This window comes from Harpia harpyja, chromosome 20, assembly GCF_026419915.1.
Source record: "Harpia harpyja isolate bHarHar1 chromosome 20, bHarHar1 primary haplotype, whole genome shotgun sequence".
Classification (NCBI taxonomy): Eukaryota; Metazoa; Chordata; class Aves; order Accipitriformes; family Accipitridae; genus Harpia; species Harpia harpyja.
This window is the reverse complement of record NC_068959.1, coordinates 4,498,204-4,521,917: the sequence shown is the minus strand read 5'-3', so window position 1 is coordinate 4,521,917 and position 23,714 is coordinate 4,498,204. Positions and strand designations below refer to the sequence as shown.

At 46.8% G+C, this 23,714-nt stretch overlaps 1 protein-coding gene across 2 annotated transcripts; it reads right to left on the bottom strand.

Moving 5' to 3' along the window:
• Positions 1-569: 569 nt before the first annotated feature.
• Positions 570-23,227, bottom strand: TGFBI (transforming growth factor beta induced). 2 transcript variants are annotated; one of them, XM_052771918.1, is made up of 17 exons: positions 23,076-23,227; positions 18,687-18,785; positions 11,792-11,856; positions 10,747-10,904; positions 9,516-9,680; positions 8,875-9,021; positions 8,033-8,174; positions 7,238-7,450; positions 6,951-7,088; positions 6,563-6,708; positions 6,260-6,396; positions 5,604-5,734; positions 3,564-3,688; positions 2,499-2,601; positions 2,225-2,304; positions 1,813-1,837; positions 570-1,645 (listed from the first exon to the last, which is right to left on the bottom strand). In XM_052771918.1, exons 1-17 carry the CDS (start codon positions 23,195-23,197, stop codon positions 1,590-1,592), a joined length of 2,052 nt encoding a protein of 683 aa, XP_052627878.1. In that variant the 5' UTR covers positions 23,198-23,227; the 3' UTR covers positions 570-1,589. The 2 variants fall into 2 exon arrangements, with proteins under 2 accessions (XP_052627878.1, XP_052627877.1); XM_052771917.1 differs by lacking the exon at positions 23,076-23,227 and having other exon boundaries at positions 18,687-22,745.
• Between the last annotated feature and the right edge of the window lie 487 nt (positions 23,228-23,714).

The window sequence follows — 23,714 nt, the reverse complement described above, 5'->3', positions numbered from 1 at the left end:
AAGAGCTTGATTATTTTTCGCACATTTCTGTTATGCAGATGGCTCAGAGCAACGGGATTTCAATTTGGGCTTTCAAGAGGAGAAAAACTACCAGCATATTTCTCGGCCAGAGCAACCAAAACAACTGGGGTTTTTTGTATTCTGCACTTGAGACACTTTTTCTTTTTTTTTTTTTGCCTCATAATTCTGGGTGCCACCAAGGTAATAACTGCCCAGGGAGTGAGTATAAAGCCCTGATGGGGTGAATAAGTGCTGTCAGCATCATGGCATGGAGCGCTGAGCTCCAGCTGTCGGCGAAGGTGGCTGAGCATCCAGCTGGAAGGATGCGCATGGCTGCCCTGTGCTCCCTGAAGTGCCTGACAGTGACTGCTCGTGAAAGCACAGCTGAAAAATTATGTCAGGCCAGGCTCAGAGAGGAGAAACGCTTTGCCATTCCACTCTTGTAACCATTAGACCTGTTAATACTGATCCGGCCAAATCTGACCTCCCTCCATCCCAGTGCTCAGGTGGTTAAACTGTGCCATCAGGCAATTCAAACCAAAAAAACCCCAAACAAGCATTATCATCACTTGTCATATTTATATTTTTGATTTTATTTTTAATTTTTATTAAAAAAAACAACCATTATTAAAAATGAATCATTTACTGGAAGGCTTCAGCCAGGGAGAACTCTCATTTCAATCTCGTGAACAAAACGCAGCACAGTTAAAACCCAAAGGCATAAACAAAACCCAATAAAAAAAAAAAAAAAAAGAGAACAGTTCAAACCATAGCTTATAATTATGCAGTTTCTTCAATGTCAATAGAGAGGCTTTTGTTCAAAGCCTTCAATTCAGAATTTCATGGAAGACTTTTAAAACAGGGGAAGAAGGAAGCACATGCTTGTTTAAAAAAAAAGCAGGAAAAACAATTGCTTGGGTGATAGTTAATTAATTCAACAAATTTACTTCCTCCAAAGTAATCGCTGTTCGCCCAGCCATACAGTTGGCCCTGGGTGATGTATTTGCTCAGAAAGCTGAACATATCCAATTCCTGCCAAGTCTTTCTGGCCAAAATTTCCCAATTCTGGCACTGGTTTTGAGGGGGTTTTCAGTGAGATCATACCTGGCTCCCTGCTTTGGGAGCCTGGAGTTTGCAGTGCCAGTAGGTACCACTGGGAGCCTGGAAAAGAGGTTTTAATTCAGCCCCTTTCAGTCTCCCCCAGTGAGACAGCACCAAGGTGAGCTCTAAGCATCTCTCTGAGCTCCTGAACCAGGGCGGAATACAGCACCTGCCCTGGTACGTATGTATCAAGCCCAAAACTGGCTATGTTAAAAATTGCAAATTAGTGACTACTTTGTAAAAAACAAAACAAAACAAAACCAAAACCTATCCTTAGTGTGGGAACTTTAAGGTCAAACCCAAATAAAAAATGGTATTAAAATATATACATATATCTATGGCTTTTCCTTTTTCCTATCCATTTCGTTGGAAACAAAAATAAATTTAAGGGTGATATTTGGTTTTTAAAAACAATTCTGTCCTTCTCTTTAGCGGTCAGCCAGAGCGGATGGGATGGAGGCGCTGACTGCGGTTGCTCACGATGCAGCTCAGAATCCACCCGAGTTCTCCTTCATCCTTGCTAGTAACCGGGAGTAGACGGGTGCTGCAAGGAGAAGACCGAGTTGGGTGGGACAGACACACAGCATCTCCCTGTCCCTTCCCCTCCCAGTTATGCTACATCTTGCTTGCAGCAAGACAACAGAATAAACCTCTCCTTAAGGGACAGGGACACACAATGGAGATTAGAAACAAGCTAGAGAAGTTATTTACCTAGTCGAGGATTTCTCTGAGAAACCTGCATGGAAAGAAAATATAAGGTTTGCATAAATGCAACAAATCTCCAACAGCTATAAGGACAGTTTGCATGCCGATATATTTATCCTAGTCTCCAAAAACTATGGATGAATGACTCCTCAGTACCATATACATTATTGGAGGTTGACATATATCGTACCGTGCCAAGGGTACATTCACAGTGCGCTGCAAACTGTAGGCTTCATGTTGTAAAATCTATTACTTCTTATACAATTAAATCATGTAAGAAGAGAGGATTGGTCATTCCATGACACACATACACTCACTCTCTTTGGAAGTAAAAATCTGAATGTGACATTTTCTTCTAGTCATTATTACCAAAATATAATTTCAGTAGTTCTACAGGGAGAGATTTTTTGTCTTTTACCTTGGATAACGCAGATGCCTGTTTGAAGATTTCTAATGCGGGATCTGCAGGCTCGTCACCTCTTTCTTGCGGCCTTGAAGCTAAGGGTGGGACATAGATAGCATTGAAATACTCTTCAAAGCACACAGGCTGCTTCCTTCCATTATTTTGTGTAGAAAATCCCATAACAGACTAATCTTCCTCCTCCTCAAGCAACTGCCATGTGTCACCACTCCCTCCCAAAGCAGCTCTGCTGTAATGGTGTGGCTCTAGGTATTTCTAACCACAGACCTACCCTGCGGCTGTAAGACAGAGTTCACGGCGTAAATCACGCCATTCGTGGCCATGATATCGCTTTCAGCAACAGGCTCCTTGTTGACGTGTATTACGTTGTTTTTCTGTTCAGGAAAAGAAAAAATTTAAAAAAGTAGGAAATGAGAAACTTTTGTCATCAGTGGTTTCTAATTTTATTTAAAAAGCCCTCACTCTGCATTCGTTCATTCATTTACTGGATGGCTGTAGGTGTTTTCATCCCTCTTGCCAATTAAGGAGAACATAAAAACAAATTATAGCCTGAGCAGTTTGTCCTGGAGTGGCTGGCAGGCTTTGGAGCACGGAATTTCTCGCTGCGCTGGCTGGGAACGCCGTCCCGCGGCAGCAGAGCACATCCACCAGCTCGCTGGAGGCAGCGGGCGCTGCTGCTTGTGCCAAGAGGGACGGCTGCGGAGGTGGCATCAGGAGAGGGCAGGTCAGGACTGGACACGGGAAGAGTCTAGCACACAAGTTGGCCAACTCAATGCCCTTGGAAACACTGGCCTTTCCATTTGTGTCCTGCATTTTCGTCCTTATGCACAGAGTGGGTCTTGAGTTATTCATTTTCTGAAATATATCTTTTTCATCAATAAAAGATCCTACCTTTTCTTAATGTAGCGCAGAATTTTTTAAATGAAATTATACATCTAAATAAATCCTGCTGTGTTAAGGGAGCCCATGCAGAGATCATTTTCGTTACACTAAAAAAGATGTGTTAGCTGAACAAGCTATTAATTTAATTTATTTATGCTTTTTCTCCCATGACTCAGGGTTAAATTTATAACAGCTCCTGGAATTCGTTTACAATTGCTGTGGGGAGAAAGCTGAAGCAAACCACATTTCAAGACTGCCAGCTCGTTGAATTGAACGCATGGCAACAGTCCCTCCGCTACAGCCCAGGAAACACTGTTTGGTGGGTCCGTGCGCACATTTAGAAGAGGTTCCCACACCATCCAAATGAGCGAAGACATACTTTGGTCCTCGACATGGACAGCTAAACCCAGCCCACAGCCCTGATGACCGCGAAACCCCATCCAAGGTGACTCACCGTGCTGACTTCCAGTTTATCTCCCTGCATGGACTTCAGCCTCACAAGGGCACTGACTGCGCCGCTCACCAGGATCTCATCAGCCACATGGAACTTGAGGATGTTGGCAAGCTCCTTGGCATTACCTGGGGGAAGAAAACATTTGCAGTTGCAAAACAGCAGCAGCGCTTGCTTCCCGTATTTCATGCGCTGGAATGAAATTACATGGAAAATACCATAATTTCCTGAAAGTGCAAGGAAACAATGTAAAATTGAAAAGACCCAGCAGAAGGAACTTGGTTGGAGCTGGTTAGGACATTGAGGCCATTCCTGCCCAGGCTGGTCAGGGTCCCAGCAAGTCCAGAAGGACACTCTCCCAGTGTCCCACCTTGGTACATACCAATAAATCCCTATCTCTTGGTTTTTCAGTCCCTCATTCTCTCACTGTGCACAGCATGAACCTGCTTCTGTTGCTGCTTTCACTTCCCAAGGAAGTCTGGTGTGGGGGGGAAGACCTATGTGAAATAAGGAAGCAAACAGAGCACTCCGATATTTGCAAATGTCAAAACTTTCGCCAACGCCAGTGTCACTTGGCAATAATCTTCACGGCTGAAACTGCAGGATTCCTGGGTGGGAAGGGGAAAAGTGCAGGAGAAATGTCACTAATGGCTCACAGATTGCTGGCCTGATCCCCACCCCACTGAGTCTCTACTCATCTAGCCATGCTTTGAAACAGATTTTAGGAAGGTAAGAAGCTTCCCCTTCACCATCTATTTTCCAGAAGAGGCAGTGACATGCGCAGCACGGGCCAGCAGCCCCTCTCCATCTTCTCCTTTAGAGGATGCAGTGTCACTGCCAAAACCCACAGAGAACCGATGGGGAACTGCTAGTGCAAAAGATGGCCTCCATCTACAAAACCAGAGCAGCTCCTTCAGCAAGGGTGACTTTTTCTTTCAATGCTCGTATCTGAATACACTGTGAGCTTTTTTTCCATTACAGTTTTTCTAGGGTAGCCACAGTTCACACTGCACGTCCTCACCAGCATGATTCACTTCTTCAACAGGAGCATAAGCTAAATATTTGCGTGAAAAAAGAAGAACATCTGAAGTGTCCACATCTGGGATACTTCATTCCTGCAGCCGTTTACAATAGCTGCAAAACAGTTCTGAAATATTTATATATTAAGCACTAGACTGGATGTGCAGTCTGATATTACCAGTTCCTCATCCCTGCACTTAAAAGGATAACCAGCTACCATGGGCACATGCTTCCCAAATTATGATGTCAATGTTTGGTTGGACTTTAATGACGAGAAGACATTACACTCAAATACCTGACATTGTTTCCAACCACAGCCGGTTTTCGACATGAACAAAATAAAAGATCGTGCTGCTTATCCAGAAGAGCGTTATTAAACATTCCCATGCTTTTTTCCACACCCAGCCTGCACGCCTGTGCTTTTCAGGATATTGGTCTCCGTCTGTGCTAGACTGGAATATTTGTTGTCTTCTCAGAATCAGGCTGGACTTCCTGCTTTGTTCATGTACACATAGATGGAGCAACAGCTCCATCCTTTTACTTCTTAAATTTCATACAGTGTAACTTGAGGCTGAATGTAGACCATGTTTTCTATTTGCAGAACTTACTTTAGACACCCTGATCCTATGTGATTGACAGCCACATTCTCATTTCTTTTGTCCCTGAGAAAGGCAGAGACCTCATTGGTTTCTCTAGAAACACCTTGGAGTTATCTTGCTTACACCAGCCAGCACAGCCAAATTAAAGTCATAGTAAGTTTGTAGCACACACTACAAACAAGTCTTCCAAGCACAAGGAAAGTATAAACCCATGCCCACGCTTTGTGTGAGAGTTCAGTGCCACACTCTGCATCCTCAGCTTTCTGCTGGATAGGACTTAATCCAAACCAGTTGTGTAGGAAGCTTGTGCTTCCAACAGACAGGGTCAAGGAATGAGATATGGCAAAGAAACTTAGCCATTCCTTCCTGTATTATACCAATAACACACAGCAGCTGTTCATCTAAACGCTCTAAAAATGCTCACCCATTAGTTTGTTCAGTTCCCCTTGGGGCATGGCTCGGAAAGCTTCGTTTGTTGGAGCAAACACTGTGAAGGTACCTGGCCTGTTCAAGTTCTCCGTTAGACCTGCAGACTGGATTGCAGCTACCAATGTACTGCAAAACAAACGTACATAAAATGCTTCATTATAAACTACTTCTGCTGGCCTTTGAGCAACTGCATGTTGCGTTCAAAAGACAGCTGTGGAGTTACAATTGCAAAATCCTGCTGGGGTCCAGCAAATCAGTTAACCAAAAAGTTGATTAGGTAGGAAATGAGCTTGTGAGGTCCAACCAGAACATCTGAGAAATGGCAAAGCAACCTGGGCTTGCTGACTCCTTGGGTACCAAATAGTAGTGAGGAGACAGAGAGGTCTGGCCACAGCAGCTCTGCTGGGCAGAGATGGCTTCAGAGCCAGCTTCTTACTGTGTTAAGGGGGACCACACACTCTTGGCTCACAATTCATTGAAGGGTTTTTTGAAGTCTCATTCCCTATAATTTAGGGATGAGACCATGGTTTTGGATGCTCTTTCTATGTTAAAAAAATTATATATAGTCATGACTACAACCCATAACAAATAGAAACTGCTTTGGCAGCTCTTCTGCTCCTAACTAGCACTTAGGAAGAGCAGAAAGGTCACCTGAAGCGATGGTCTGCCTTGAGAACATCCATCACCGAGCCAGACGGTGGAGTCAACATTTTGTCCATGCTAAACAGGGTCCCAAACCGTCCTCTCTTGTCATGGGCAGCAATGCAGGCATTTTCAATGCAAAGGTTCTGCAAACAAAATTGCAGAAAAAAAGACTTTATTAGCATGTGCTTCAAAAAAGAGATTTTTATACTTTCCACAATGTTCGGTTACACTTTTTACATGATAGCCATAACATTACAGACATCGAGCATCATTCAGCCATAGAGAGCACTGCACACTGCAAGAACTTACATTGCGGTACACAAAAACTCTCAATTCCTTGTCACCCAGAGTCTGTAGTTTCTGTCCATGGTAAAGATATTTAGAGGAGAGCTGGTCTCTAACAATGTGGTTCAGAAGCAAGTTTTTCATGTTGCTGTCAACCACGGGGAGTCCATCTGCAGCAAAAAGTATGGAAAGAACCAGTGATTCACTTAAAATGACCACTGAGACACTAAAGAGTCCAAATACAGAGTGTCACGCACTCCGGTTTTTAATGGTAAAGCTAGATGCCACTGCCTATAGCTGAGGCATTTGAGAGAGGATTTGCATACTTGTGCACTGAAACTTGGCTGAAGACTGTTTGAAGGAGATGTGTGGCCCAAACTGATGGAAGAAAGGGATTTACTCCCCAGTTTACCTTTGAAGACATCATTCACTGGGGCAAGGAGGGTCACTCGCTCACTGCCAGTTAGATGAGAACTGAGACCAGCTTGTCTGAAAAAGTCCATAGACTTGGAAACTTCAGATTCTTGTGCCAACTCAAACAGAGTCTTAGCTGAAAAGAAAAGCAACACATAGTAACCTTGCGTTAAAGGCAATCCACCCATCACCACAAAATACCTACACCCTCTAAATCCAGTATTTGCTTGGCAAAACAGACAAAAGAAAGGCAACAGAATGAAAGATGCAGAGAGGCACCAGCACCTGAGTCTGGGATCAGCAGCTCATTAACAAAATGTACAACGCCGTTGGTCGCCAGGACATCCTTGTTGGCAATGATGGGCTTTCCGTTGAGGGTCAGCTCTTCCCCACTGCAGCCCACGTCCAGGGTGGTTCCTTCCAGAGTCTCCATCGTCAGGCCAGCGATGATGGCCTCGGCACACATGGCTGACTTCAGGATGTGGTGGTTCAGCAGGTCTGTAAGAGAGGCAAACGTCTTAGTGAGCTGCAAAAATCAGCTATGAAATTATTGCAGCTTTTAGGGATCCTGGTCACTGGCAAGGGCCTCCTGTACTGTACTGTATGGAGCTCCACTCTAAAAGACGCGCGGTCATTCTAAACCGTGCTGATTTTAATTCAGCAGCCTGTGAAATGAAGTGCCTAAAAAGAGTTATTTTTATACACCTTTGCCAACTTCAAAAGGTTTCAAGTGGTTATTTGACTCATTTGTCAGGGCAAGTTACATCGATTAGATACTAGTTTTCTTGCATCTTGCTGGACTGATAGAAATCACCATCGCATACAGGAGTGCTAAAGGAAAACTCGGAATAGGGACTGCTTCAGCTCCCTCCTCCATATCTGGGTACTGCTGTCTCTGCCACGTCTACATCCAAAGAAGTCTGGGCTGTCCAGCTTAAAAAGCTGGAGTCTGTCAAATCTGTTTACTGCAGCTGTTGTCAGAGTGTATCAAGGAGCCATTCAGACGCCCTTGAGAAGGAATTTAGATGAACTGAAAAATACCCTTCAGTCTCTCAATGGGCTCAGTAAACAAGCACTTACCCCTCAGGGCTTCTGGATCCCCCAGGATCCTGTTCAGTGTTTCTCGTGGGATCTTCTCAAAGGCTTCGTTGGTTGGAGCCAAGAGCGTGTACTGGCCTTCGCTTTCCAGCAAGCTGTTGAGGTCAGAAGCAGCCACAGCAGCCTTCAGAGAAATGAGGAGAGTGGTAAAACACATCCAGCCAGAATACAAAGGTCAGCAACTTTGTCCAGGCACACACTAAGGGCCAGATTTATTAAGGCTTTTATAATTTCAGAGGACTTACAAAAAATCCTGAATAGCTTCTTTCAGCACTTTGGTCCCTTTATAAATTTGACCCGGCCCGATGGTTCTCTTGTGCTCCAGAAATTTGAGTACAAGAGCCCTTTTTTGGCAAGACTGAGAGCTAGTTTGAATACCCTGATATGCCTGGAAAGGGCCACAGTAGTTCCAGTGAATAATTCAGATCAGAACCCACAGCTGGCTAACTGCAAAACCGCTGTGCTTTTTAAGTTATTCCTTAACTTGGCAAATACCAAGGCAAATAAATTGGTACTCATCACATCTGAACAGTTAATATCTCCTAAGGCTAAGACTCCCACAGAAGAGCGAGGAGACAGACTCAGTCTACGTCTCTTTACCAACAGCAAGAGCAGCGTGACAACTATTCTCATAAAACCCTACTTGTGCTGATATCAAACACTTCTCTTCCTAAAGCAAAATAAGCTATATCGGTAGAAGGATTTTATCAGCAGCTTTAGAGTCACAGCACCTGGGCACTGGCAAGCTCTTCAAGAAAATTCACTGGGAGTGGGATGACTGAACACCTTTAAGGAGCCCTGGAGCACACGTGGGGTGGACTCACCCGAAGAGTTTCCAGGCTTTCCTCAGTCTCAATGATGTGCTGAATGCTGTTTGTAGTGGTGGCGATGACTTTGTCGATGACATGAACCACGCCGTTGGTGGCATGGTGGTCAGCCTTCAATAGCCTGGCACAGTTCACAGTCACAATCTGCAGAGGGAAAGAGCCACGGGGCGTTACGGGCGCTAAAACAAGAAGGTAAAGCAGCCTCTGCCGGTTTTCTATTTCAAACGCAGTGAGCGCTGTAATATTGAATCAGCAGGAACAGAAAAGCGGTTTCCTAAAAAAACACCCAAAGAATGAGAATGCTCTATCAAGAATGTTTGAAAATTCCATGTTTAAAGAACTTTGAAAATAATCAGTGGTTTTGTCTACCCTGAATCATCAAGACTAAGAAAACACGCAAGAACCAATACTTAGGCAAGAATACTGTTATACAGCAATGTGGGCAACTTCTCTGCAACAGCATCGATGAAACTATCTGCTTAGAAATATTCTTTTCAAGCTCCTTCTAAATACATATCCTAACTCAATAGTTGTCAACCTAAGCATTACGGAGTCCTGGAGGTCCAAGGACAGTATAGGAGGTGCAAGGCAGCAGAAAAGCAAGCCCGCTGTGGGTAGGTTTAATACAAATGTCTTACCCCATTGGGATAGTGGTGAATCTGGATAGGCAGGTTCTGGTACATTGAGTTAAGTGTTGTTCCATGTTTCAGATCATCTGTGAGAACCCGTTTGTTCACCATGTGGTAGCGAAGGGCATTGAGCAGCTCAATGTTAACATTACTGACTAAGGAATCCAGAGTTTCCTGAAAATCAGAAAAATTCATTTTTCAGTGCTGAGTGCAATTAAGCTGGTTGTTAGCGAAAGCCAGGAGGTCTGGCTGCATCCAAGGTGCTTCCAAAGTGTGTGTACGTGTGTATTAAGTGATGTATTCAGCCTTAAGCCATCTGTCCAAATTAAGAGCTCTAACTTTCATAAATCTTTAGCTCTTGCCTTACAACAGCAGCTAGCAGCTCTGGCACCCCCATCCTTGGCAGACGAAGGGACCATGGCAGCAAGCTCCAGTGTGGGATCACTGAATCGAAATGAGCAGTAAGGCAACAAAAGGCATCACTCAGGGCCAAGGACAAATACATCAGGAGACCTTCCCCAACAGCATCATCCCTGCAAGGGGCTCTGCTGGTGCAGGTTTGGGGTAGAGGTTTCGTAGTGGGAATGGCCAAAAAGATGCCTCCTCCCTGTCCCAATAGTTGTTCTTACATATTTATGGACAAGTGATTTAAATGTGGGATGTAACTGGATAGGAGTTGTACTGGCAGGACTCTCCCCTCTTCACAGAGATGCTCCATGAGGATGGGAGCACCAGCAGGACAGCAGTGACAATTTCAGGAGTGGAAATGCCACAAGACACAGAGTGAGAAAATCAAAACCAATGTAAAGGAAATTTATATGTAATTGAGCATAGGAACACACTGATGCAGGAAGGCTGAAGATTTAACGAGGCTCCAGTTGGGACTGGCTACTTGTAAAACTTACTGAGAATAACCAGAGCAGTAATGTAATGGTCGACAAGAAAAACCGAAAGGGATGGAAAGTCTCTTGCTGTGGGTCTTAACGCAATCTCCAATGGTAAGGGGCAGGGAAAACTGAATGAGGTGATTTCTACATCCACCTGCTGGAGAGCATCCACATCTCTCTAGTGTTGGGCTCTTTCAGAAACAAAGCTCTGAAGCTGATGGACCAGTACAGTGATTCTCATCTTGGAAATTCAGTCCTTCCTGTATCAGGACTGTGCCTATTCTGCCAGAAGAGCTGGATCTCCACTAAAGAAATCCAGAGGAAGAGGAGAAAGAAGAAGAATTATATCTTACAGCAGGCAAGGACGCCCAGGCCTCATTACTTGGGGCAAAAATCGTAAAACTTCCAGGTCCTTCGATTTCTGGCCTTAGGTTAGACCGGTCGGAGTAGAGCTGCGTGGTGGCAGACCCAACAACTCCCAGGGTTTCATAGATGTTTGAAAGCGGCAGCGCTGAAAGAAGAGAAGGTTATGTTCCCAACACATCATTCATCCTTCCCGCGCTGCACTGAATTAAAGGAGAGCTGCTGGTGAGAACGCTTGGGGAAATGAAGCATGTCAGGGAACCCATAGCTGTTCATTAATTAGATAATAAATAATCATAGCCTGACAGCTCCAGCCTCAATTACAGCAGTGTAATCCAGGATCTACTGCATCTCTGCAGGTTTAAATGGAGTTACTCTGGATTTCCATGGATCTGAATTGAGACAAGCAAAGATATTTGTTGCTTTCACCCAATCCTTGTTTGTACTCAGGCTTTTGGTGCTCGGAGCTGGCAGCTCGCCGCTGCTCTTGGTCTCTGCTGACCCATCTGCACCAGCCCACATGATTAACAGGGTGGCATCAAACTTTTGTGGAAGGAAGCGTTCAGAAAGCAAAAGCAGAATATGTCTTTCTTCAATAAACCCAGTTAATTCCCTCCCAATCCCCACCAGCGGCTGAACTGTATTTTCGCCTAAATGCAATTTTGCTAACCTCATGCTTGCCAAAATAAAAATGAGCAGAGATTGGCAGAGCTGTCCGCTACTCTATCATTCCTTTGTATTGCATTTCCAATACAGCTATATTACTTGTTGGAATAAGTAGTTCCCTATGGCTCTCCCATGCTTGATTAAGTTTAATTATATCCAAGGTTTTGAGTTGTCTGGAACATTTTGCATGCTTTGGAGCTGATCTGGCACTCCGCTGGTGCTCTGCTGAGTCCATTTTTGACTTGTTCATGGCAATATTGTGCACAAATTGCAAAAATCAAATCCACTTTGAGTAATTTTATAACATTTCCCTTTACTAGGCAGCTGTACAATTTTAAGAAGTCTAAAAAATGTCAAACATATTTTTACCAGCTGGGCAGCCTTTTTCTCCAGGAACTTTTTCATATCCAGGACAGCACTCATAACTGATTACTCTGGAATAAGAGATGGATACAGCAGATTAACTGATGGCGTCTCACTGCTTTTTCTCTATTTGCTATAGCTTTGTGTCCATCCATATTTGGTGATGTTTCTAAGCAGACTCTTCATTAGAAATATAGACTTGAACAAAAGACAAACCACAATTTTTATCTCCTTCAGGGCTGCATGTTGCCAATTTCCCCACCAAACAAAAGCAGACACAATTTCTTTTCAAAACCACACTTTCCGGGAGACTTTGTACAAACAGTGGATGGAAACCGATGCCACGGTCCCAACAGATAAACCATGCAAGACACCGCAAGTGCCGGTTCATTTGGGCACATTTCCCATGGGATTTAGGGATCTCCCTGGCTGACTGCTGCTGTCATGTCTGATCACTCTTTGGGCAACACGCTGCAACTCCAGTACGGCTGCTTTGCCAAACCAGCCAAGCATTTCCCCTTCATTTCACCCCATTCTTGTCCACCACCAGAAATGATTTGCTTACCTATGGCAAAATCCACAAGACAAGACTCGGAGGGGAAGGAGCACCCCTGGTCTTGGATGCGCTGGCAGAAGGGCTTGGGATAAGCCCTGCAGAGACAAACTTCACCGGTGGTGGCACGTGCATCCCTGGGCACCCCGGGCTGTACCGCAGCACACCCATCTTTGCTAACACGGGGTACGTCCGTGCGAGCACCCTCAGGGCAGCATATCCTTCTGGCTGGCAGCAAACTGCTGCTCTGATTAACCACTATCCCCCAGTAAAACCAAAGGGGCCAGAGACCCCAGCCTGGGGACTCGGGGCTGTCCTGCAGATTTGCAGACCCTAAATAAGCAAGAGCTGCCTGAACGCTGTGTCCATCATCTGCAGCTCAAGGGGAAATAAAAGTCATCCGATTCTCAGAGCTGGCCATTCGAGGGAACGTGTTTTGATATTAATGGGATGGGCGGGGGGAAGGAAAAAAATCAATCCAGAAGTTGCCCTTTTATTTTTCACAAGGGATTCTTTCACCTATTGCTCTTATGTTTGGCGTGAAAGGAGCAAGGCCATCTGATCGATGGGCTAAGGCAGCGAGGGAATAGGTGTTCCTCCCAAAGACGAGCGTTTCCTCTGTGCTCCTGGTCGGATTCGAGACAAGTCGGATGCTGTATCGCCGAGCCTCAGCACACTCACTCAAAGAGAAAGGAAAATCCTCAAGCTCCAGGTATTTGTCATCATTTTTAACACTGTTAACAAACAGTGGAAATGCCTGGGGTTTAAGAGGGAATTCTTCAGGGTAATTAAGAGCCAGTAAGTGAAACAAATACCTGCTTTTCTGTGACAGAAGCAAATAAATTCTGTGTCACGGTTTCCTAAGAGAATTACAAAGCAAACCCAGACTGATTGTCTAGACATTATATATTCCATGTGGGAAAGAGTTTGCCTAAAGCAATCCCTTCCTTTGACTACTGGAGATCTTAACACCCTGCTGCTCCGCTTTCCCCAGCCCCCCCCCCATCTTGCGTTCATTAGAAACACACACTTTCTCGCCCCGCCGCTTCCCTCCCCTACCTCCGATTTTTCTTTTTTTCACCCTGGAAACTAAATCCAGTCTAGACATTTCCCTTGGTTCAGACCTGTAATCAAAGACGAAGAGCTGATTAAAGAGAAATCATTCCAAAGTTCAGCATAAATAATTCCTGAGTGCTGACGTAGGCCTTAAAAGGCTTATTTATAGATCGATCGGAGATTAATGAGCTGTGACGAAGGGGCAGGACGCTGATGCACACAGCCTGCAGCACGCGGGGCTCGCCGGCTCGGGGCTGCCCCGGCACCAGGCGCCTGCCGGGAGGGGAGGGCACTGGGAAGGGATGGAGGAACCGCGCTGCCTGCTTTTCAGCGGGTTTGTGGGCATCTCCAGCACCACCCCACAAGGGAAGCCAATGGCAAGAAGCACCGAGGCCAGTAATGGGGCCAGCTCCAGCCGTGCAGGGGGTCCTTCAAGCCCCCAGTGTCACTCGCCCGCTGAAGGTGACCTACCAGCATCATCTGGTAGGCATTTTGCATGCCAGCATTTTGAGTCGAGTACCAGAAAACTTCTGCAAAGGGCCAGGTGAACACAAAGCTGCTCAGCCAAGTGTTTGCACCTACAAGGAGTCAGAGACTGGGATTGTAAAAAAAAAAAACTTCAGCTTCAGCCATGTGCCCTCACATGCCTGGTGGACTTGGTGGAAGCACAAGACCACCCAGCCCACCCAAAGGCACCGTTCGAGGGGTCGCTTGGGGCTGGGCACAGGGCATTCTCCCAGCTGGTCCTGCAGCTACCTCCGGCCCTCAGGGACAAGCAGCACAGCCGTGGCTGAAGGCTCACTTGCAGGACTCTGCATCTTGATACTACGGTCCCCTACGCATCCATAAAAGAAGAAGGCTGCTCCTTTGACATGTCCTCTTCCAGTTGGGTGGGAGCCGCAGCCTGCTGCCCGCGGAGGAGTATTTCTCTTACGCCATCAGGGGCAAACAGCTCACGGGAGAAAACACTGAACACCTCCTGGCCACCGCACCGCACGGTGGGTTCTGCACAAAAGCCTTCGGAGTTGCCAAGTCCATCCCTATTCCTGGTGTCCGCTCGGCGGCTACAGACCACTACGCTGGGACACGACGGATGCCAGCGACGTGGGTTAAATAAGCAATACCCTCATACAAAGAGCGTTTGTCATCCACTCTGCAACGCTTCTGACCACAATTTCCTGACCTCCTCATTGAGTAATTTTGAGTCAAATCTATAGGTTTTCAGCCTCTGGTTTTGAAGCACTCTATTTCTTAAATGTCTATCTGCGTCTGACTGCAGAAGCAAGGTCCCTGGCTTTTATTAGTCATTGTTTCACTGCTGTTGCATTCTTAAGATCTGAAATTAAATTTTAAGTGCATTTTTCAAGGTAATAAAAATAAGCTTAGGCATATATTAGTGAATAAAGATGCATTTGTAATAATTTCCTGTAATAAAACCCATATGTTTTGTTTTTGTAAAATAAGTGCCAGAGAGTCATTTTTTTTCTTGAACTGAGGAAAGCACATCAGACAAGAAAAGGAAAGTTAATTTAAAAGGAAAAAAAAGGGAACGTATTAAGGGGCAACTTACTGCCACTAGTTATTTCTCAAAAAAATAATCAAAAACCAAATTTATATAAGTTTTCTTTTCATTCTCAAGACAAAAAGGTGTGTGGGGACACATTCAGTTGCAACCCCAATTCTGGAAGAATGAGTCCAGTGCATAAGGGAGGTAGAAAAATATGAAAAACACAGGCACAGCAATGAGAATATACTCTAAGTAAACTATTTCTTTGGCTTTGGAATAACCAACAGTGGAAAATTACCTAATTACCACAACAATCTTGTTTCAGTACTCATTAAAATCAAAGCAGTGTCAGACTTCTTGCCAACTGTCTTATCTCACTTCATCAGCAATGATAGAAAATGTACATAAATCCTCTATCTAACTTCTCCCTAACTGTGTGAGCCAATACTTTAGCAAAGAGAAGAAAAACAAAGAAAAAAAAAAAAAAGCAAGCAGATAGAGGTAAGAGCCCTCTTCCGATGCATGAGCGGAAACTTCCACTGTGCACATCCAGCCCCAGCAGTGCACTCCAGCCCCGTGGACCAGAAGATGCTGCTCAAGAAGCAAGCCTGCAAAGCCTCACCATCAAGCCTCTGCCTTACAGCCGTGACCTATTTGTTTCTGGTAAGAGCTACGGAGCAACTCAGCACGGGGCCCACCGCACCCCAGCACGACCGAGAGCGCTCTCAGCCACGAGCCTGGAGCAGCGACCGAAAGGCGATGCACCTGGAGGCAAGACGAAAGACCGGGCACATCCACGTTTTTCCAGCTGGCTTTCCTTGCTGCTCCAGTCGCTCTGCGTCTCCCGATGCAGGATGTGATCATCCGAGAAGGAGTGAAGTTATGCTACAGGCTCGCAGCAACTTTTCAGCTTTTCCTCACTCGGGGCTGAATTTCTCTGCTCTGAGTCAGCTCCGCAGGAGCTCAGCTTTGCTTCGTTCCAGTGCCTAGTCTCTCACTGACCTCCCTCCCTACTACCTGTTTGAAAGAGTGCTCAGAGCAGGAGAAGAAAAGAAATCAAAGCAGTCAAAACTTTCTTCCTAAAGCCAGGTATTTATACCCGCAACACACATCTAACTTGTGGCACCACTGACCCTTTAAGCAAATAAGGAGGATAACAGCCAGGTCAAATGCGAGGTAGGTGAGACGGGTCAAGCGTCTCCTATCGCAGGACTGCTCTTCTCACCAGTGGGAAAAACCTTTTAGGAGGAGGAGAGAAATCACCATGCTTATCCAGCTCCACCACCACCCCCGGGCTGATGGAGTGGACCCCCCTGCCAACGGAAGGACCAAGCACACAGCTTCGGGAGAGGACTTCTGACTACGGATCGCAAGCAGAGGCTGGATCCACCAAGTTATGCTGACGAACATGCCAAATCCTGGCTCTTCCTGGGATTTAAAGGTATCTGGTATTCTCAAAACCTCTCAGGGACCAGCTCAGTCCCACGCAACGGACCAGTTTCGAGGGTTCATGCTGAGCACTATTAACTGTGCCTACAGACTGATGCACTGAGTACAGCACAGCATCAGGCCCCTGACACTCGTTTAAGAATTTGACTGCCGCAGCATAATGCATCATGTCCTTTATGGCCCAAATGACTCCTGATTGCTTCCATACGCCAGGAACACCACGTCCAGTGGGAGCCATCACCAGCAAACGTTTGTAATCAGAGCTGTCCCAGGGTCCTCCGGAAAATGTGAGTCAAGGCACGTGTCTTTTGTTCTGCACAAGCACTGCTAAAGGGCAAAGTAGGGCCCGGGCTCAAAAATTACTAGGAAGAGAGAAGAAGACAATAACACCCATTGTGGAGATGATGCAAAGCAAAGAATAGTGAGCAAATTCCGTGTATAATGGAAACATTATCTCATAGGTTAACAAGCAGGTTGATGCTCTGTGTGCTTTTCTCTCAGCGATGCATCATTAGATTAGACACTTGGGTAAAAGCAGAGAAAATGAGGTTAGAAGAGATCACCCCGTCTCCTCAAATGAAATCATGAAATACTGCCAGATGCCAGTTGTTTCACCTCTTTCTGGAGATAAGCGGACGAGTTTGTCTCTGCCAAACACAGCTGCACACTTGGGTTACGTGAGGTTAGCTTCTCATTTGCTTCAGAGCTGAAGAAATCCGTGGCTGGATCGCTTTGCCTTTCAGTGACTATAAGAGCAAAGCTTTCCCACATCCACAGCTGAGTCATGTTTTCTTTGGAGACCTACTAAGCTACTCTGTTATCAGAAGAGGCAATGATGATACCATATTGCCATGCCATAATGTTGTCCATTTTACGTCAAAAAAGCCACCATTCGGCCAAGATGAGAGCCTGAACTCTAATCACCCAAATTAAGTCTTCCCAGATTTGGTGGTTTTGTGGGACTGGGGACAGAGGAGGTTGGTTGGTTGTTTTTACAATAGTGCCTCTCCATTTTTTTCTTTTTTTTTTTTTTTCTGTAAAGACAATTGGACGTAAGGGAAACCACTATACATGCTCACTACATGGCACATCCTGCAATATATCCTCCTGAAGTACAGAATTTTCCTCTTTTAGACGAATTCATGGGTCGCGTGATGAAAGGCCAAAAGCCGTGCACAGTGACAACTCCTGTTTTGCCTCCCTCCTCACCATACCAACCCCAGACACGTGAAATGAATCCCAATGGCCAGCCATCACAGCTAAACCAATGAAGGCAACCAAAATAAAAGCCATATAGCTTACCACAGTTCAAGATCTCAAAGTCTGCTGTTGACTACACAAACAGAAGTTATTTATTCTGCAGTAAAGAACAGCGTGTTCCTATAGATCTAATCACAATTTACATTGAGCCGTATCAGAAACACAGGAGAGGATTTTCTGCTCTTTGGTCTTCTTGAGCTTGCAGATCCAGGACCAGACCTGGCCCACAGCTCTGCTCTCCACAGCCAGCACCTTTGCACTGATATGGGGTAACACGGCAGTGCGTGCTAAAGCGTGGGCCAGCAAATGTGTCTGAAAGCCCAGTTTGGCCTACACCAAGGAAAAAGATTCCCCGCTCCTGATCTACAGCCTGGCAGATAGTCAAGCATGCATACCGTTAATTATCTGCTGACTACATCTTTCAAAAGAATGTCCCGAGGCTGCTTACACAGATACTTTATGCAACAGCTACTTGAATATTATTGTTTGCAATTTTAGATGTGGAATTGGCCTGCAAGTCTAATTAACTTTCCTGGTGGAGTCATCAGAGAGTGTTGGCTAAAACTGACACTTCTTTCCCCTTATTTCTGTTTTCCCTTCCAAAGCAAACATGTGTAGATGAATTTTACGTTCCCTCCAATATCCATCAGCTCTGGATTGCCTTTTATTTCTCTCTTTTTTTTTTTTTTTTTTTTTTTGAGCTAGGCAGCATTGAGCCTAGCATGGGGCAAGACACAGCTAAGTACTAGAAAACATCTGGTACACACTTCATTACAGCATTGAGAGCTCTGTAAATATATATAGAAATGCAATTAGAATAAACCATCAGGGTTTGTATTTACATGGTACTTGACATTCTTAACATCTAAGTGTTTTAGGATCATGTTTGCCAATTGAGAAAAACAAGTATTTCTTAGGGACTAAAAGGCTAAAACAATTCTCAACACATATACACATTAAGCCCACACCACCGGCTCTGACATCCCATGTGTGTCACACCACCCGCTTCTCCCACCCAGCACCCACCTCCACAGGGGGGTCTTCAGGGAGACCCTGGCCGGCACTCGGGTACTTACGTTGACTTCCCACAGATCTTCCTCTGGTACCACTGCTTGCAGTTGGTGAAATATTTCCTGTTCGTGCCGATCAGCTTCTGCACCGCGCACACGTTGGGGCTACAGGTAACGACAAAGCAGAAGAGGGTCCGGTAAGCCTCCCTCCTTACGGTGCTGACCCCCAACACGGAGCCAGACCCCACCTGACAGTGCCCGAAAAACCCTGCTGGGGTTGCAAAGAGAGGAAACTTTGACAGCTGCAAGTCAATTTGCTCCATCTGAGTGGATAATGACTATCATGAAGTGGAGGAAGCAGTGAGAGAGATCTCTTTTCACTCTGCCAGGGTATCTTTTTTCTTCACTGAGTGCAAAATCTTGACTTTTTTCCATGTTCCCCCTCTCACCAAAAAATACAGGAATTAAGTTTAAAATAATACTTCGGTCAGTATTTCCATCGTGAACAGCTACTTACAATTTAGGATGCCAGCTAAAACCTGATAAAGTTATGCAATAATTCAAATCCTTCCAAAAAACCCCATTATTTTATTGCTTAGGACAAAGAAGGACAGATATTTATCACCCTATGGACCAACTTGCACCAAAACCAGAACAGGTACTTTTGCTGTATGACAGACTCAGCCGATTCTGGACATGGATGCTGAGCCGCTGATGGGGAAAATGAGCAGTGGGACTGCCCGTTCCAGTGTCAACCCACCAGGAATGACAGCACGGGCTGAGAGTGGCTCTATCAGCCCGTAAGGTACCGAGAGCTCCTTCTCAACCAGAAAAGCAGACGGTTCGCCCTACACATGTGATTAACCCCACTGAGAGCGGACTGCGGCCTTTCAGCTTTCTAAGAAGTGGTATCACTGCGAGCAAAGATGTGGTCAAACTGGAGCTGGGAGTTTACTTGCTGCTGGTTTGGCCAGCACAGCATTTCCCCGCTCAGCCTGGCTCACCATCTCTGTGGTTTGTGGCCAGCAGCCCTGGCCACGGATGTGGGCAACACACGGTCAGTGCGTGAGATATAATTTATGGATCTGGGTTGCGAGGCCACCGACTGCCTCTGGGCTTGAGCCAGAGGTGTAGCAAACGCCCAAGCAAGCTGAGGATGCTCAGCCCAAATGAGACTGGAGTCCCAACACCATGCCCCAGTTGCGGCAGCGGCATCCAAATTATGGGCGGTATTGGCTGCCAGGCAGATAGAGGGAAAACAAATAATTAAGCAAAATACATAAATCACCACTTCGGCCCATCAGAAGCGCTCCGCACTGTCCAAGGCAGAGTTTTCATTTGCGCAAATGAAACTCCAGATGGGGTCTGGAGATGCTGTTGTGAAGGTCTTGTTGATCTGTTTAGGAAAACAGACAGCAGCCTGTTTCATGCTGGGTTTGACCGAGATGCTGCCCGCTCGCCTACCAAAATTAACAAAAGCAGAGTTTGCACCCTGACCGTCACCCAGTCTTCCTGCGGCCGTGCTTGCTTTTCACCGGCGTCCCAAATTCGTCTCTCTCCAAAACGGGCCAGCCTGCCCATCATTAGCATGAATTAATGTGAGGGTCTCCTATATGTTGGCTAACTCCAGCGCCAGTCTCAGCGGGAGCTTGGCTTGCCTTCAATGAGCCTTTGTTGATGTGGCTGCCGCAGGGCCCTGCGGAGGCAGGATCCGACCCTGCGCAGCCTTGGCACCTTCGTCCTGCCCCGAGGGGAAAGTGAGGGCCCGTGGGACCTGGGGGAATTAGGCTCACCGTTTCCCTCGCTACTGCCATATCCAGTAATGGTAGTTTGTTTCTGCATGAAAGCGTTTAATTCCCTTTCTATACATAAGGCAAGTGACAAGGAGAAAGAATCTACTGAAAAAAAGTTAGAAATCGCAAAGCCAAACTTTCAGCTGGTGCAAACTGGCCCGGGCTCAGTAATTTCCACGCCAAATCATCGCTTAGAGAGACGTCTGTGCTCTCTGACTCAGCCCACCTCGGCTACCCCGGCCCCGCCGCGCCGAAATATGGTTCCAATTACATCGAAATTCCAAACCTTGCCTCGATTTCAGCGTCTGGCTGACGGCAGTGGACAATCCCTCTAATATTCGTCTTGACAAGCCTGGCTACTGAAGGACTTGTTTGATCATTTTCCCCGTATCCCCGGGGAAGAGCCTGCCAAGAAAACCCTCGCGCCGTCAGGACAGCGTCAAACCCGGCGCTGCCTCGCTCCCTCCTCCCTGCCTGGGACCGCAGCGCCGCAGGGCTGCTGCTCCCTCCGTGACTTATCGGGGAAAACTTCTTCCCAGTTTTTCCTCCGTGTGGAAAAATCCCCCCCCAGGGCCATGTTATCAATGATTCCCACAGGCAGGCTGTAGTAGCGGCTCCCCGCGGTGCGTGTTCTGGTCCTTTGCCCAGTCTGGCTTAAAATGAATTTGTCAACACTCTCCCCTCTCCTCGTTGGAGTTCATCACCTCTGCCATGCCGTTCCCAGCCAGCCGCGCTGACTCGAGGATAAAACTGCCTATTGTTCCCCTTCAGCTGAAGCCTTCCACTTGGCAGGCAGCAGCTGGGAGCTGCTGGGGCAGGGGCTGCTCTTCGGGAAGGGACAGCGAAGAGCAGGACTTACCGTACGGCCCCAGCTACCTGCCATGACTATGTCCGTGAAGCTCCCCAGCATCACGTCGTGCCCGCAAAGCCGAGTGGGCTTGGGGAGAGCGCTCCTAGGGTTTCATCTTCAAATGTTAATATTCCTTATATACTTCTCAGCTCCTCTCCCAGACTTGAGCCGATTCACTTTAAAAAAAAAAGTTAATTAAGATGTACAAGTTTTGCTGCAGAGCCAAGTTCTGCCACCCAACTTGCTCTTGGCTCAATAGGAGCATTGATGGTGGCGGAGGGATGCTCGCAGCAGAAAGGGTGGCAATCCTGGTTGCACATCCCTCCGGAGCTCCCTCCTGCAAGCAAACCAACACACCTCACATCCAAGATCCTTTTGGCTGGTTTTGTATCTCTTTGGCACGTCATTAGTCAATGTTCAAAATTCAGTTGATGTTTAAAAATTAGCTTGGTATAAATTGCTTTCTCCATCAGAAAGGGACCAGTGAGCAAAATGCTGTGGTCAGCTACCCCGGGTTTATCTCAGCGTCACTTCATCTGGAAACGCTGGCATACTAATTCCTTGCACGTTCCAAAGATCTCAGGCACCAGCATGGACCGCAATCACATCTTAACCCTGCGCCTCTATTGATTGTACAGGGAATAACGGGCTTCTCTCTGCAGAGATGAGTGCACTGATTTACACCAGGACTGCACTAACTTACGGAGTCTGAGCAAACTTCTGCCTCAGGGTTATCAGCATAATTGGATGTTTGCTTAGTTTCAGAGCATGTAGAGATGAAGAACAAGACTCGCTGTATTTGCATGTAAATCACTGTAATTCTTTCATTATTGAGATTTTACAAATAGACAGCAGCTCAGAATTTGTCTGTTGGATTCTGTACCTGATTACACATATAAACAGCATACCCTTTTCATAAATACTGACCTGGATCCCTGCCAGATAACGTATCAAATTGCAATATTTAAGTCTTGGGTTGTTTTAAAAGCATTTCACAACCCTGCCTTCAGCAATCCATTTAAATGGAAGCTACAGTTCAATCAATGTCACCACCCTGAGAGACGGAAGCCAGCTGAAAGGTCTGTCATCCCTTCACCCTTCCTAATTCCCAATAAATTTTAAAAACAGTAGGAACAACTCTTAACATTGGGTTAGTTTTCTACCTATCAATCAAGACTCAAAGTACTCGGTCCATAACGTATTGTCCATCTAGCAAGAGAAGTCTGCATGCATTTTTTTTGCATATCCCTTATCTGGGAAGGTTTATGAGTAAATAAGTGATTACTTCTGTCAAGAAAACTTTCAAGACTTACTGGGGGTTCCAGTCAAAGAGTAAGTTGGTGCTTACTCCACAGAGATGCTCCTCTGCCACCGAACCAGTTTTCTTTCTTTTGCTATAAATTCATGAAAACGAGAGTCCCTTCCACAAAATGTTTAACTGTTCGAAATCTGGGGGGTTTTTTCCCTTTTTCCTTAACGGGGACAGACCGCTAAAGAATCACTGAGGGGTCTAAAAGGACATCTACAACATTAAGCATCCTGAAAGAAAAGGAAGGAAGTTATCCAAAGAAGAAAGAAAAAAAAAAAAGTTACTCGAGGAAGAAAGCAAAACTCGTTCGCGGAGGAAGAAAGCAAAACTCAATTCCCCCAGGAAAAAGGCACCCACCCGGAGCCTCCCCCGAGGGCAGGACCGAGCCGCTCCCCCCGGGATTTGTGCAAAAGTAGGAAAAAAAAAAAAAACAAAAAACAAACAAAATATAAAAACCAGCCCCCAACCAACGTTCCCCGGGGGCGGAGAGCCGCCGCTCTTACCCGTGCTGCCGGCCGCGGAGCCGGCTGTGCTGCAGGACCTGCTGGTACGGGGACTTGGCGGCGGCGGCGAGACCCAGCGCCAGCGCCAGCGCCAGCAGCAGCGGCAGCGGCGGGTGCGCCATGGCCGGGAGCGGACGGGCCGGGCCGGGAGCGGACGGGACGGGCCGGGATCGGACGGGACGGGCCGGCACCGCCGGCGGGGCCCCGTTAAATGGGGCGGCGGCGCGGGGGCGGGCAGCGGCGTGCGCGGCCCCGCGGGGGGAGCGGAGCCGCCGCCCGGCCCGGCGGGAGGGGAGGGAGGGGAAGGGAACCGTCCGCCCACCCGTCCGTCCGTCGGTCGGTGCCCCGCAGCCTCCCGCGGGAGGAGAAAGGGGCCAGGGACGCCCTCCAGCCTCCCTTCCAGCTCAGCGTTTCATCCACAGTCGCTTTTTCTTCTTCTTCTGAACTTTTTGCCGCCGTCCTCTCCCCGGTCAGGGCTCAGAGCGGGGTGGTTGGACTGAGTGACGCCCGCCGGGGGTCCCAGCGATCTCAGCTCCTCTGTGACCCCCACCACCACCACCCCAGGGAGCTTTTCTGGCTGCTGCCCGGCCAGCCCAGCCCTGCCCCACAGCCTGCTTGAATGCCACCCCATGCACTCTC